This window comes from Pimephales promelas, chromosome 11, assembly GCF_988280905.1.
Source record: "Pimephales promelas chromosome 11, fPimPro1.hap1.1, whole genome shotgun sequence".
In the NCBI taxonomy this organism is placed as follows: Eukaryota; Metazoa; Chordata; class Actinopteri; order Cypriniformes; family Leuciscidae; genus Pimephales; species Pimephales promelas.
In genome coordinates, this window is record NC_142779.1 from 18,429,689 (window position 1) to 18,443,442 (window position 13,754).

Here is a 13,754-nt window from a genome sequence, read left to right on the forward strand (position 1 = left end):
TAGAGAGAAAGAAGCAATGAAAATATCGGCGTAATGCGTTTTCTAGAAGCCTCTCGGTACAGCTAAACACCCTCAAACAGAGCTATCTCCTGCCCTGAGCTTAACCAGAGAGGGACTTGGGCTATAAATGGCATAGAGAAAGACAGAAAGAGAGAAAGAGAGTGAGGCTTGTTCACTCCCACTCACTGCTTCCCACTTCTCCTCTGCTCATCTCCTTCTCAGGAAACACACACATTCTTCAGCAATGGAGAAACTCTGTCACCAAAACTCACAGAATTGACAGCACGCACGCACACACACACACACATCTCTTTGATAAACACCAATTCCCTCAGAAAAGATGACCCATATCTTTCTCTCAGACAGCTTCTCAGAGTTTAGACCAAACTCAGGCCCAGATACGGTGAGTCAAATGATGCTTCATCGAGCATCTGCCGAGTATTGTTTGCTTTTGGACCAGATTAACTATAATCAGTCAAACAGATCTGACATGCCATTTTTAGATCAGTTTATACATTCAAGAACATCCAGTACCAAAAGAACAGTCTCCCTGACTGCCTAATATGAATCACTTCACTGAGAGCAGTAAGTGTTACACCAACATCCAGTACCAAAAGAACAGTCTCCCTGACTGCCTAATATGAATCACTTCACTGAGAGCAGTAAGTGTTACACCAACATGATGCATCTGCTATGATGTTCAAGCACACATGCACATGTTAAAAGTTAAGGCTTTTTATTTTAAAATACTTTCTTATATGCATACAAATAGATTCTCTTATCCAAAATAATAAGTAAGCCATTGGTAGGTTGGTTTCTCTGAACAGTGTGAACATTTGTGCTTTCAAATCATGGACTAGTTTAGTTTATGCACCACAACCAGCTCGACATTATCTGTTGGTCCAACTAATGGTTGATGAGAAAAGGGTGTGTCATCATTATTTTGTGTTTGGCATCAGCAAATATCCTAACCAGTGCTGTCAAAATGCATATTTTCGGTCCTATTTTATTTATTTATTTATTTTCTGCAAATTGCCATTTAAATGGATTACACTGCCATTTAAAAGTTTGTGGCCAGTCATTTTATTTTATTTAAATAAGTCTCTAATGCTTACCGAGGCTGCATTTTATTTAACCAAAAATATAGTAAAACTGCAATACGTTAAAATCGTATTAAAATTAAAAATGACTGCTTTCTATATTTTAATATATTTTTACAAGTAGTTTATGGCAAAGTTTAATTTTCAGCATCATTATTCCAGTTCCATTTCACATGATCCTTCAGAAATCATTTGAATATGCTGATTTGCTGCTCAAGAAACATTTAAATAACTACCAAGTTTAAAACTGTTGTGCAGCTTATATATTTGTGTGAACTGTGATACAATTTTCCCTCAGGATTTTTTGATGAATATGAAGATCAAAAGTAGACCATTTATTTGAAATAGAAATTCTACCTACAAATCTTTATTTTACTTTTGATCGATGTAATGGTTTTTGCTGAATAAAAGTGTTAAAGGGTTAGTTCACCCAAAAATGAAAATTCTTTCAGTATTTACTCACCTTCATGTTGTTCCAACCCCGTAAGACCTTCGTTTATCATCGGAACACAAATTAAGATATTTTTTATGAAACCTGAGAGCTGGATCACTCCTCGATACTAGTCCATTGGCTTCTTGAGGAATTGAAAATTGCCGTCCTCGAAAAGTTATTAAAGACATCGCTAAAATAGTCCAAGTGACTTCAGTGGCTCAATCTTAACTTTATCAAGCGACGAGAATACTTTTTGTGTGCAAAAACAAACAAAAATAACGACTTTATTTCAACTATTCACTTCTTTCTCTATGAGCCTCTAGTCAGTAAACGTAGTATGATAGCGTAGAGCTACGTCACACGTAGGCTCACTATTGGCCGATGCTGGTCGTGTGTGATGCGTGTGACGTACAATAACAGAAGCTTACGCTATTAAACTAGTAACCTGACTCGAGGCAGAGAAAGAAGTAAATGAATAGTTGAAATAAAGTCATTATTTTTGTTGTTTTCTTGCGCACAAAAAGTTTTCTCGTCGTTTGATAAAGTTAAGATTGAGCCACTTGGACTATTTTAATGATGTCTTTAATAACTTTGAGGCCAGCAAGTTTCAATTCCTCAAGAAGTCTATGGACTAGTATGCAGGAGTGATCCAGCTCTCAGATTTCATGAAAAATATCTTAATTTGTGTTCCGAAGATGAACAAAGGTCTTACGTGGTTGGAACAATATGAGGGTGAGTAAATACTAACAGAATTTTCATTTTTGGGTGAACTAACCCTTAAATTCCTTTTTTTTTTTAAATACCGATTACAAACTCCTGATTGGTAGTTGTATTCTGTATGGTAGTTGTAACTCCTAATTTAATTGTATTAGCCTAGATCACATAAATATTGCTCCAGACAGTGTCAATCACTGAAAAAACTATGTTAATCATTAAAATTGACTTCTATTGTTTGCAAATAAAGAATTTTTTCAAATTATTTCCAATTACGAATACATAAATATATGGTAATGTAAACGTAATGTTCTGTATAATGTGATGTCCCCAAAAGGAGGCATTAGCTAAATCAGAAATAAACCGATTGACAGGCTCGCCAAATATTATGACTAGGCATCAACTGTTCTGCCGTGTTATGGGCCATTACGTGCCCACAAACACACACTGAACTGGCACTATCAGTCGACCAAAAAAAAAAACATATTTAATTTGGATAGATTAGATCAGCCTGTAAATATTCCTGCGCTCCGAACTATGTGTCCAATTCCTTCACCTGCACGCGAGTTAATGGCAGAGTCTGCTTCCAGAACCAAACAACCCTTCAACAGCAGGAAGGGGGAATTACGAAATTGTCATGTTGCAGGCCAACAATATTACTATATTTGGACAGAGGCAACAGATGAACTCAGAATTTGACGCAGCAGAGTTATTCTAATATGGCAAGTGTACATGAGAATAGTTTTATACGCGGAGATTGGGACTTGAGGTTTCCCGCAAGTTGTTGACAAGGAAAGTAGGAAACGGGAGCAATGTTTGTGTACAAATGCCGAACACAATAAAAGAGACATCAACGTGCACACAGAGCTTCCTCACAGCTCATTGTGACGTTCACTACACGTTCGTTTCTGCAAAGCACCATCGCGGTTAAGTTGTTCGCGTGCTATTCCTTCCCCCCCTCGTATCACTAGGCAACGGATCTTCGAGGCGCATTAAACATTCATGAAAATGACGGTGAACTTACCAGCAAACTTTCCAAGTTGATCGCAGACCGCGGCTCTTTTATCATGGCTTCCAGTTGTCTCAGCCGGTTTTCCATCCTTCTCTCCGCTCCTAGCGACATTTTTACCTTGTCCTGGCGCCAGTATGAGCAATGAAGAGCGATCTGCACAACTTTTCTGGTTCACATTAAAGACACAATATCTTCTTTCAAGTGGTCGAGCAGCGGGCCTAGACAGCCTCCGACTCGCCGCCCTCCAAAAAGTACCCCGGGCTCGTCCAGAATAGAGCAAGAAAAAAAATAATCCAATGGGAACAACTGAGGTTTTCCAAACTTCCCCTCAAAACAGTCTGTTAAATGGTTACTTTTAAAAACTGAGCGGGATGTAACTTCTCATCCTTTCATGTGAGCGTACCGTCAATGGCGCGATAAAGTTTTAATTTTGAGAGGATTCGGCAGCAGGGCGTTTTCTGGGCGCCCCTCTCCTCTCCGCCTCTCTCGCTCTCTCTATCTCTCTTTCTCCTCCCTCCCCTCGTCTCCTCTCTCTCTCCCCCTCTCCCAGACGCTCCGGACTGGCTGAGCCTGACTTCAAATCTTCCCCAGTTCATAAACAACGCTGCTGTTGTTCAAAGGCGAGCATCTGTTGGAGTCGAACAAACTCCAACGCATTCCTGCAACACACTTAACTGCGACGTGAAACGGAACCAGCGCGTTTTATGTGTATAAGTCTTATAAAGTTAATTTTGTTAAGTAATAGACAAGCGCTTTCCTAAAGAGTCTCCGCAGGTCGCTCGCTCGCGCCAGTTCCGCGGATTAGTTCCTCTGTATTCCAGCAGGCAGCTCGAGCCTCGAGTTCGTTATGTCCGATCCGTGAGCGAATCGTTCTTTTGACTCGGATCATTTAAATGAATCATTTGATCCGGCTCAAACAAGCGATTCATGTGAGCGGAACTTCTCAAATTAGCGACTAATTGATTCAAGTTCTAAATCACGGAATTAAAAGGTAAACAGCATAATGTGCCTTAAATAAAGCTTTGTGTTAAAGTTTTACCGTTGCCATGCTAAGATATCAAGGATCACGTGATTCGCGTTCGCGTCATGACGTGAACGAATTGCTGAATCATCTTTGTAAACAATTCTATGGAATGAGTTGTTCAAAAGAGCCGATCCGCTTAAATGAATCCATCACCAACGTCGACGATAACAGCAGTTTATACCATAGGTCTTTACCCTTTTACAGTCTATGGTCTTTACCCATGAGCCCCGGCCAATTCTGTTTGTCTCGTCGATGAAGCAGGACTGGAGAATGGAAATATGTGGATAACACTCTCAAGCCTACCTCAGAAGAATCACAGAACATAATTACTCGGCTTTTGTCACATGTCATCCCAGAAGTCAATTAAGTAGTCCTATAAAATGTGAGATGACTGAAAAGTTGAACTCACAGTGAATGTTCCTTCAATGATGTACATTGTAAATTGCCTTTTTAGTTAATTATGTTTAATACATTAAAATGTATTTATTTGGTGAATGTAAGTAAGAATTGCATAGATTTTCAAATTAAATTAACATGCCGTGTTAGGTCTCCACTAATGGCCTTTTGGCTTATTCATAAACAACTCGTCCATCAAAATTGTAGAGTCCTTTGTGATTGTAGTCTTAAACTAGAATGTACATTTCCAGAAGAGAATATGAACTGGTGCTTGCAGTGGCAAATCTCATCACCCTGTTGCTATTGTGTGGTTCATGATTCCATACGAGCCAACATACATGTCTGTACGATGTTCTGGTGCTGAGATGTGGCTTATTCATGTGTTCAGTGGTTGCAAAGCGGTTGCTAGGGTGTTCTGGGTGGTTGATATAGTGTTGCTAGGGTATTCTGGGTGGTTGCTAGGGCTTTGCTAGTCGTTTGCAAGGGAGTTATCTATGGTTGATATGGTGTTGCCAGGGTATTCTTGCTAGCTTGGTGGTTGCTATGGTGTTGCTAGGCAGTTGCTATGGTGTTCTGGGTGTTTGCTAAGCGGTTGCTAGGGTATTGCTTGGCGGTTGCTAGAGTATTTTGGGTGGTTGCCATGGTGTTACTATGTAGTTGCAATAGTAACAGATGTTTACTATTGGAGTCCTTTACATTTTCTTGGGATAATTTAGCACTTACCTTTTTGCTATTAGCATGTAGCTAGTCACATTCACACTAGCATGTGTAGCATGTTGGAAGTCCTGTTTGCTAGCATGGGTCAAAAGAGCCAACCCCCATCTCTATACGATGTTCTGATGCAGAGATATAAGTCTTGTGAAATGGTTGCTAGGGTACTCTCTTTGGTTGCTAGGAAGTGGCTTGGCAGCTGCCAATCATGAAACTCCAAAGACTGAATGTCAGTGTGAATGAAACCAACCCCCATCTCTATAAGATGTTTCGATGCAGAGATTTAGGTCTCTCAAAATGGTTACTAGGGTACTCTGTTTGGTTCTTGGCAGCTGCCAGTGAAAGGCTTCTTGTCACTATGAATGATATAAACCAACTGCCATGCCTCTGTTGAATTCAGAATGGAAGACATCCCTCTTTGGATTTTGGTTGCTAAGGTGCTCAACAATGGTTGCTAGCTTGTGGCTTGATAGCTTCAGTGATCCTGAGAGACTGATTGGTCGTCTGAGTAAAATGAGCCTGCCCCCTTGTCTCTATGACATTGTGATCCAGAGCTATGTTCAATACAAAATCCATTTGCAATTTACCAGGAAAAACACATGCACTTCATGGGCCGTCCTTCACCATAGTTAGCCAGTGGAGCAACTTTGGGCAGCTCCTGCCCCCAGGGGTGCAACTTTTACCCCATTGTGAGGTATGTTCTTACAGAGCCTGCAGCCTCTTCAAATGTGATAAATTACATCTTTCTGCGTAATCATCGCTCAGAGCTAATCGCTTTGACGCCTCATTTGTGGGTCTGTAACAAAAACTGCGCGAGGGAACACTGAAGAACCAAAAAACTTCCCAATGAGCGACCTCTTGTAGGTGCAAGTACATTCTGAGGTAATGTTCACTTGTTGATACAAATTGAGGACAAATTCTTCCACTAGAGGGTGCGTTTTGTCCAGTCTATGGTTTTATCTCTAATGGCACATACAATAAATAGGCTAACCATGGCTCTACTAATATTACCTGAATGGTCTCACAAGAATGGTTAAACTGACCTGCTATTTTCTGAATTCCTAACCTCCCTCAAATTTCAACTCAGTTGCAATTATTATGCATCAAACTACTAGAAAATACAAATAAAAGTTCGAACTGTTGCTGAGCTGATGATCTGGCCTGTGCCATTTCCCATATCTCATCTACACCCCTCTTTCTTTCAAACTTCAAAGAAAAAAAAACAGGAAAATATATTAATGTTTATGACAAATATATATATATATATATATATATATAGGCTATATATATATATATATATATATATATAAAATATATTAATGTGTATTAATATTAATGACGGTGATGATCACACCTTCAGAACCAAAAAGAAGGCACACATACATGTAACCTGTTTAAAATGAGAAAACCTTTATTAGATTATAATTTGGCAAGCTTTTTTAAAACATTATAAATGTAATAGGTCTTGGCAAAAATATTCCAGTTCTATTCCTCCTAATGTTTCATGGATAACATATCTGAATTGGCTGATTATATGTAAACTTAACTGTGAAGAATAAACTAACACATCTAGCCTCTTTTTCTCTTGAGAGAAAAAATACAGAGTACAGAAAAATATACCACAGAGCTCTGACAAAATAGTTTTAATTCAAATCTGAAACTAATTTGCAAACACTGAAAAGTGTTAATCTAAAAAAATGAATACGTAAATAGTCTATTCTAAATAGGGTCATCTTTACTGCATCCACCAGCATAGTAGCCTATACTCAGAGAGATGCATAATGTCAATTGTCAACACAAAATCTAATAAAAAAAGCTCTCGATACACTGCCAAAACATACTGCAAAGACACATACACATCCAAAAATGCATCCAAAAGACAAACTGCTACCCACTGAACCCTCTTGAGTATAAAAGCAAGATGAGAGAAGGGATCAAATCTCTGCTACAGTGTTTTTAAGATCTTGTGTCTGCTAAACCTCAGCAGGGCTGCATCTCTGGATTCCTTTTGGCCTTGCGGTGGTTTGCTGTCAGGATTAGCAGGTTGTCCAGGCGAATCATCTCCTTGCCCAACTCGGTGTACAGGCCGCTGCCGAACATTTGGTTACTGGTGTTTGGGACTCTATCTGAATATAAAGACCCAGAGCTGGGGAGAGAAGTTTCTGTACGCGGATGACCCTTTGAGGTTGACAAGGGTAATACAACTAATTTAACAAGAACAACATTTGAAACTGAACATCATTAATCTGACCATGAAAATATTCGCCATGTTTTTATTATTAATTTGTTTATGTTTATTTATTTGTTAATAAAATAAATGCATTTGGATTCAGCTCTCCCTCGTTTTTTGAGTTAATATAATTACAGTATCATAAACTATATAACAGTAAAATAAACATATCAAACATGAAAACCATGAACTAGGAACAGAATGAACACACCAAAACACTGCCATGAATGAGAAAGTGAAAATAACTTTTTCAACCAAAAGATGCCGATTTTTTTTTTAAAGAAGTCTCAAAGGCTCACCAAACCTGCGTTTTCTTTTTTTAAATTGTATTTATTTATTTATTGATTTTTGTTCATTTAAAATGCAGTAAAAACAGTTATGTGGTGATTTGGAGCTCAATAACAATTTCTTATTAATGTTGAAAACAGAATTCATTGATGGATAAAAAGTTTAAAAGAACAGCAATATTTTTGAAATAAATCTTCTGTAACAAATATTTATACTGTCACTTCAGATCAATTTACACTGCTGAATAAAAGTAGCTTATTTCTATTTATTTATTTTTAACTTACTGACTCCAAACTTTTGAAAACTAGTGTAAACTAGGCTATATTTACATTTTAACAACATTCTAAAAAAAAAAGAAAAAAAAAGAAAAAAAAGTGAAACTTATCAGCAACAGATCTGTATTATTGCCAGAGACAGAGAGCATCACTGATAGAGGGTTTCTTACCAGCTGGTCAAAGTTCATGAGGAAACTCCAGTTCTTCTCCCTGTCATAAAACAACCAAGAAGAATTTACAACGGGGTATTTATATAAAGGCCTAAGCCTACCTATCTCTCCAGACGACACGATTTAGAAGCTAAATCATCATCGTTTTATTAGCCTATATGATGGTGGTTTTGTGTATGTAACCACGGCGGTGTAGCCTACTAGGCTATATTTATTTGGTAAAGAGGATGCGTAACCGTAACGCACACCGTCCAGGGGGCGCCTGGTCAACCACAATCTATCCCGTATCAAATAACGGGTCAAACAATGGCACATTTAAGAGGGGAAAGAAAAGATTAGTAACGTAACTCCAGGGAAAGTGAGTAACAAACATGCAACTCCACTGAAAGTGAATTAAATCATCTTTCTTACCATTCTTTCATACCGGTTCGCTCCGCGCGCACAAACTCTTTCCAAACCTGGTCTTGTTTTACCGGGTCTCGGGTATCATCGCCTTGCGTCGGTATGTCACTGGTGTTTCGTGTCCTGCCCGCTGAATTCCTGAACACTGAGACCGAGGACTGAGAGGCGAGGGGACCGTTTGGTCGGTCCGGTAAACGGTACCCAGCCGAAGTGGCGCGCCGCGTGTTTCCTTTTCTGTCCATCACTCACAGACCTTGAGCTTGTCAACCAAACAAGTTTAAGCCACTGTAAAGTTCATTTAACCTATTTAGCCAATTGACTTTTAAAATCAACTCAACATTGACTCAACGTAATAGACTTTCTTTTTGGAATAGAGCTCTGTGTTGGTCTAAGGTGGATGGACGTGTCGCGCGCGCAAGCAATCACAACAAGAGCCTGGGCTGCGGCTGCTGCTGCTGACGCCCGGTTGCGCGGAGATTCGCTCTTGTTTACCCAGGACGTTTCCCCGGGAGACAGCCGGGCGATGCTGGGATACCCTCTCAAAGCTTTTGTTAATTCACGAGGAGGCGAGACATCCGCTCCAGCAATGAGAACAAATGAGCATTACAAAAGAGAAAGACTGACAGGTTGGGCTACATATCAGCACATGTAGGCCTATTTAAAAGAGCACTGCTCAAACATGAACATTTAAGGGGAAAACACATTGACTATTTATCCTTATAATGTTCTAAATTAGCCTACATGCGGCAGACAAACAGTAGCCAAACCTGATGAAGTTTGTGGCAGTTAATTCATCCAACGCTGCAGTTTATGCGGGAGGACAGTTATGCCAATGAGAACAAACATGCCTGCTCAATTGAAAAAAAAAAAAAGGCTACGACTTCACACTGAGGTGATTCTGATACTGGGAAAATCCTTTCCCAAACAGATGAATTGTGCCATTAGACATTTGACCTCTAATTGAGAAGTTACTCAAAGTCCTGCTCCGTTAACATAAAATATATCTCCTGCAGCCCTTCTATTATTAACTTAAACATTAAGTGCATTTAAATAATTGAAATAAAATAAACATTAATGAAAATAAAAATATAAAAAACTTAAAACTTATTTCGTTTCAGCTATTGCTAAGGCAACATTTCTCATTGCTCTTTAGTTTAAGCAAAAGTACTGAAATTACTAAAACTAAATACAGTAAAACTATAGACTATATATTTTAAAACAAAAAATAATTAAAAAATGTCAAAAACAAAATATAAAAATAAAATCTAAAAAATAAAAACATATTTTAAATATATATATATAAATGTTAAAACTCCTATAAAACAAGGATACTAAAACAACACTGCCTTTAACAATTACATGTCTCTAACATTTTCTATTGTAAAACATTTTATAATATTTATATCAAAGTGGACCTGAGCAGTTGACCAGATTATTGACCAGCCAAGGCCCAATAATAGACCTATAGACATAGTTAAGATTCTTATGTGAGTGTGTGTTGCTTAAAATTAGTGTCTGAAATTAATTTTTATTATTTTACAATATTTTCAGTACTATGTATTATTTATTTTTTCAGGCGTCTTTATTTTAAAATGTATAGCCCTGTAGCCCTGTAGGGGGCGGTATACTCCATAATTTGCCTTCTAACTTGTAAGAAGCAGCAGGTTAATCACAAATATGTAAATGAAAGAAGAGAGTAAAAAAAAAAAAGAACAATTTAAGCAACATTTTAATTTTCATAATTAAATGCTGTGAGTTCAACAGTTTCTTCTGACATATTTTAGAGAGCAGTTTCTGATTTTCTCTTTCTTGGCTGTGGGCTGAACTGAGTTCACATACTGTATCATGGCATTAAATAATTTAGCTGAGTCCAGTAAAGCTTGTGATTCACTGTGACAGTAGTTCTGACTTCAGCTTTTGGGGTGCAGGTTGTCATGCAGTGAGTTAGATTAGAGTTAGGTCCGGTTCCGCACACCTAATAGAAATTGAAGGACAAGAAATAACATTGGACTGGACTTGAATAACCTGGTTAAAACTAATAATACAAATCTTTTCCATACATCTGGGATTTATCTAAATCAATAAAAGGAATGGCCAACTTTGTACCATAGCAGTATAGCCAGCAGCCCATCTAAATCCATTTGAAGAGTATTTTTTGCTCTGCTGTTTGACTCAATGGAATTGAATCCTAATATGACTGGGTTGCACACAGTGCTGTCATGTGCATTTATCATGCAAAAAAAAATAAAAAAATTCATGCAAACACAAACAGTTGATTTAGAAGAGATTAGCCACTGAATTCATATCACACAATGCATATCACACAATCACAAAATACCCGCCAAAAATAGTAACTTGATGATAACAGATAATATATGATGTCGAAGATTAGAAATATTGCAAATTAATATCTGATACTGTCAGACAGATTAAGTTATTCATAGAAAATGAGTTTTCATCTACAAGTTTTAAATGTCTTGACCTTTTCCTTTGAAGTTTAATACTGATATTTTTTTCAGATACATTTTCAGGATTAAGCATCTCCTAACCATTACCGATAATTGTATGGGAACCCCAGGCATGTCAGACGGTCACACCCAATGCAGGGGGAGATGTCTGTAAGTTCCATCTTTTAAACATCCTGCCAACCTCTATATTGATTTGCAAGAGCCTTGTGAGGTGGTACTATCGTCTTCAAACGCATTTTAAGCAAGGCTTACTCGTTACCCCCCCAAACAATTACTGCCTTTCACCATGAACTCATTTAATGATACGATTTAGAGCCAATTTATCCAATGGATAGATATCCGATTCCTGACGCACGACGCCCACACACATTCCCATCAGCCTCATTCAAGGTGACAATTGTTGGTAAAGGTGAAGAGAGAGTGAGGGAGATGAAATCCCTCCAAGAATTGCACAATAAGATCAGAGAATGACTATTCCAGGATGCTTGTTTATTTAAAAGTCTTTTGATTCAGACTGGCAGGTCCTCAGTTCTATCAGGACTTCGCTTCTCTGATCTGGTCTTTCGAGACTGCTAATTTAGAAAGTTTATCCTCATTTCCTCAAAGGACCTCCCACACACTGACAAAGTGACTATATCAGACCAGAGTATGATATAAAGTATGCGTGAGGCAGTGAGACAAATCAGCATTAAAAAGGCAGACAAACAGGTATAAAAAGTATGAGCATGATCTGAGTGAGTCAGTGTGTGAGTACAGACTGAAATATTCACTGGCATGAGAAATTGCATGTGGGTGTTTAGAGGAAGATGTGATTTCTTTGGTGTATCATTAATATATCTAAAAAAAATTAAACATTACTGTGTCCCAGGGCATCACCTAACATAAAGTCCTACGTGGTATGACTGTACAATACAACATGTATAAAGTATTCCACTGAAGGCAAGTTGTAGAAAGAACCCAACAAGTGCAGTTTATTTGCAAACATAAGATAAAAAAAACAAAAAAAAACATGGTGTGGCATGAACTCAAAAACATGAATGTGACACTTAACAACTGTGGAACAAAACCTAAAGACACACGGCAAACATGAGGGCTTAAATACACAAGACTAATGACAAGGGACACCTGTGAACAATGAAACAATGAACCAATGGCAGCATGACACATCAGACAAGGGAACACATGACTTGAACAGGGGATCACATGACAGACAGGAACAGAATCTGAAACAGGAACATGAAACATAAAACAAAGTCCCAGAGGGCGGTCTTGGGGGAGGGATGGTGGCGAGCGCTCTCTGGCTCTGTCTCTTCAGGCGTGACATGAACGGTCTCTGGCTCTTCAGGCGTGATGCGAGCGGTCTCTGGCTCTTCAGGCGTGATGCGAACGGTCTCTGGCTCTTCAGGCGTGATGCGAACGGTCTATGGCTCTTCAGGTGCGCCGCAAATGGTCTCTGGCTCTTCAGGCATGATGTGAGCACTCCCTGGCTCTTCAGGCGTGATGCGAACGGTCTATGGCTCTTCAGGTGCGCCGCAAATGGTCTCTGGCTCTTCAGGCATGATGTGAGCACTCCCTGGCTCTTCAGGCGTGATGCAAATGGTCTCTGGCTCTTAAGGCGTGAAGCGAACGATCTCTGGCTCTGGCTCTTTAGGCGTGACGCGAGCGCTCTCTGGCTCTTCAGGCGCGATGTGAACAGTCTCTGGCTCTTAAGGTGTGACGCGAGCACTCTCTGCCTCTTCAGACGCACGCCAGCGCTCTCTGGCTCTTCAGACGTGACGCGGGCGCTCTCTGGCTCTTCAGGCGCGATGCAAATGGTCTCTGGCTCTTAAGGCGTGACGCGAGCACTCTCTGACTCTTCAGGCATGACGCAAGGCATGGTCTCTGGCTCTTCATGAACGATGTGAATAGTCTCTGTCTCTGCCTCTTCAGACGCGACGCCAGCGCTCTCTGGCTCTGGCTCTTCAGTCGTGATGCGAGTCCTTTCTCGCTCTTCAGATGTGACGCAAGCACTCTCTGGCACTTCAAACGTGACGCGAGCACTCTCTCGCTCTACCTCTTCAGACGTGCCGTGAGCGCTCTCCGGCTCTTTAGCCGTGACGCGAGTGCTCTCTGGCTCTTCAGACGTGACGCGAGTGCTCTCTGGCTTTGGCTCTTCAGACGCGACACGAACGCTCTCTGACTTTGGCTCTTCAGACGCAACGTGAGCACTCTCTGGCTCTTCAGACGTGACGCGAGCGCTCTCTTGCTCTTCAGACGTGACGCGAGCGCTCTCTGGCTCTTCAGCCGTGACGCGAGTGCTCTCTGGCTTTGGCTCTTCAGACGCGACGCGAACGCTCTCTGACTTTGGCTCTTCAGACGCAACGTGAGCACTCTCTGGCTCTTCAGACGTGACACGGGCGCTCTCTGGCTCTTCAGACGTGACACGGGCGCTCTCTGGCTCTTCAGACGTGACGCGAGCGCTCTCTGGCTCTTCAGACGTGACGCGAACGCTCTCTGGCTCTTCAGACGTGACGCGAGCGCTCTCTGGCTCT

General features: G+C 40.1%; 2 protein-coding genes across 5 annotated transcripts in view; both read right to left on the reverse strand.

Moving 5' to 3' along the window:
• rock2a (rho-associated, coiled-coil containing protein kinase 2a) overlaps positions 1-4,088 on the reverse strand; it is a 69,426-nt gene extending 65,338 nt beyond the window's left edge. For 2 of the 4 annotated variants that reach the window (XM_039671822.2, XM_039671821.2), the window contains exon 1: positions 3,272-4,087. In XM_039671822.2, the coding sequence (XP_039527756.2) occupies positions 3,272-3,370 (99 nt within the window). In that variant the 5' untranslated portion in view covers positions 3,371-4,087. Of the gene's footprint in view, positions 1-3,271 lie in introns of all 4 variants that reach the window. The other 2 variants (XM_039671823.2, XM_089117138.1) reach the window with 2 other exon arrangements.
• Positions 4,089-6,780: 2,692 nt separating this feature from the next.
• Positions 6,781-9,646, reverse strand: cimip5 (ciliary microtubule inner protein 5). The gene is made up of 3 exons (XM_039672532.2): positions 8,765-9,646; positions 8,354-8,393; positions 6,781-7,568 (listed from the first exon to the last, which is right to left on the reverse strand). Exons 1-3 carry the CDS (start codon positions 8,995-8,997, stop codon positions 7,371-7,373), a joined length of 471 nt encoding a protein of 156 aa, XP_039528466.2. The 5' UTR covers positions 8,998-9,646; the 3' UTR covers positions 6,781-7,370.
• Positions 9,647-13,754: the final 4,108 nt, after the last annotated feature.

What these genes read in the sequence shown, in the direction of transcription:
- cimip5 (XM_039672532.2), bottom strand. Translation starts at nt 8,997, where the DNA reads ATGGACAGAAAAGGAAACACGCGGCGCGCCACTTCGGCTGGGTACCGT. An exon ending in CGAACCGGTATGAAAGAATG is followed by an intron (nt 8,394 to 8,764) that starts GTAAGAAAGATG and finishes GTTTTATGACAG; the next exon opens with GGAGAAGAACTGGAGTTTCC. An exon ending in TCATGAACTTTGACCAGCTG is followed by an intron (nt 7,569 to 8,353) that starts GTAAGAAACCCT and finishes TCAACCTCAAAG; the next exon opens with GGTCATCCGCGTACAGAAAC.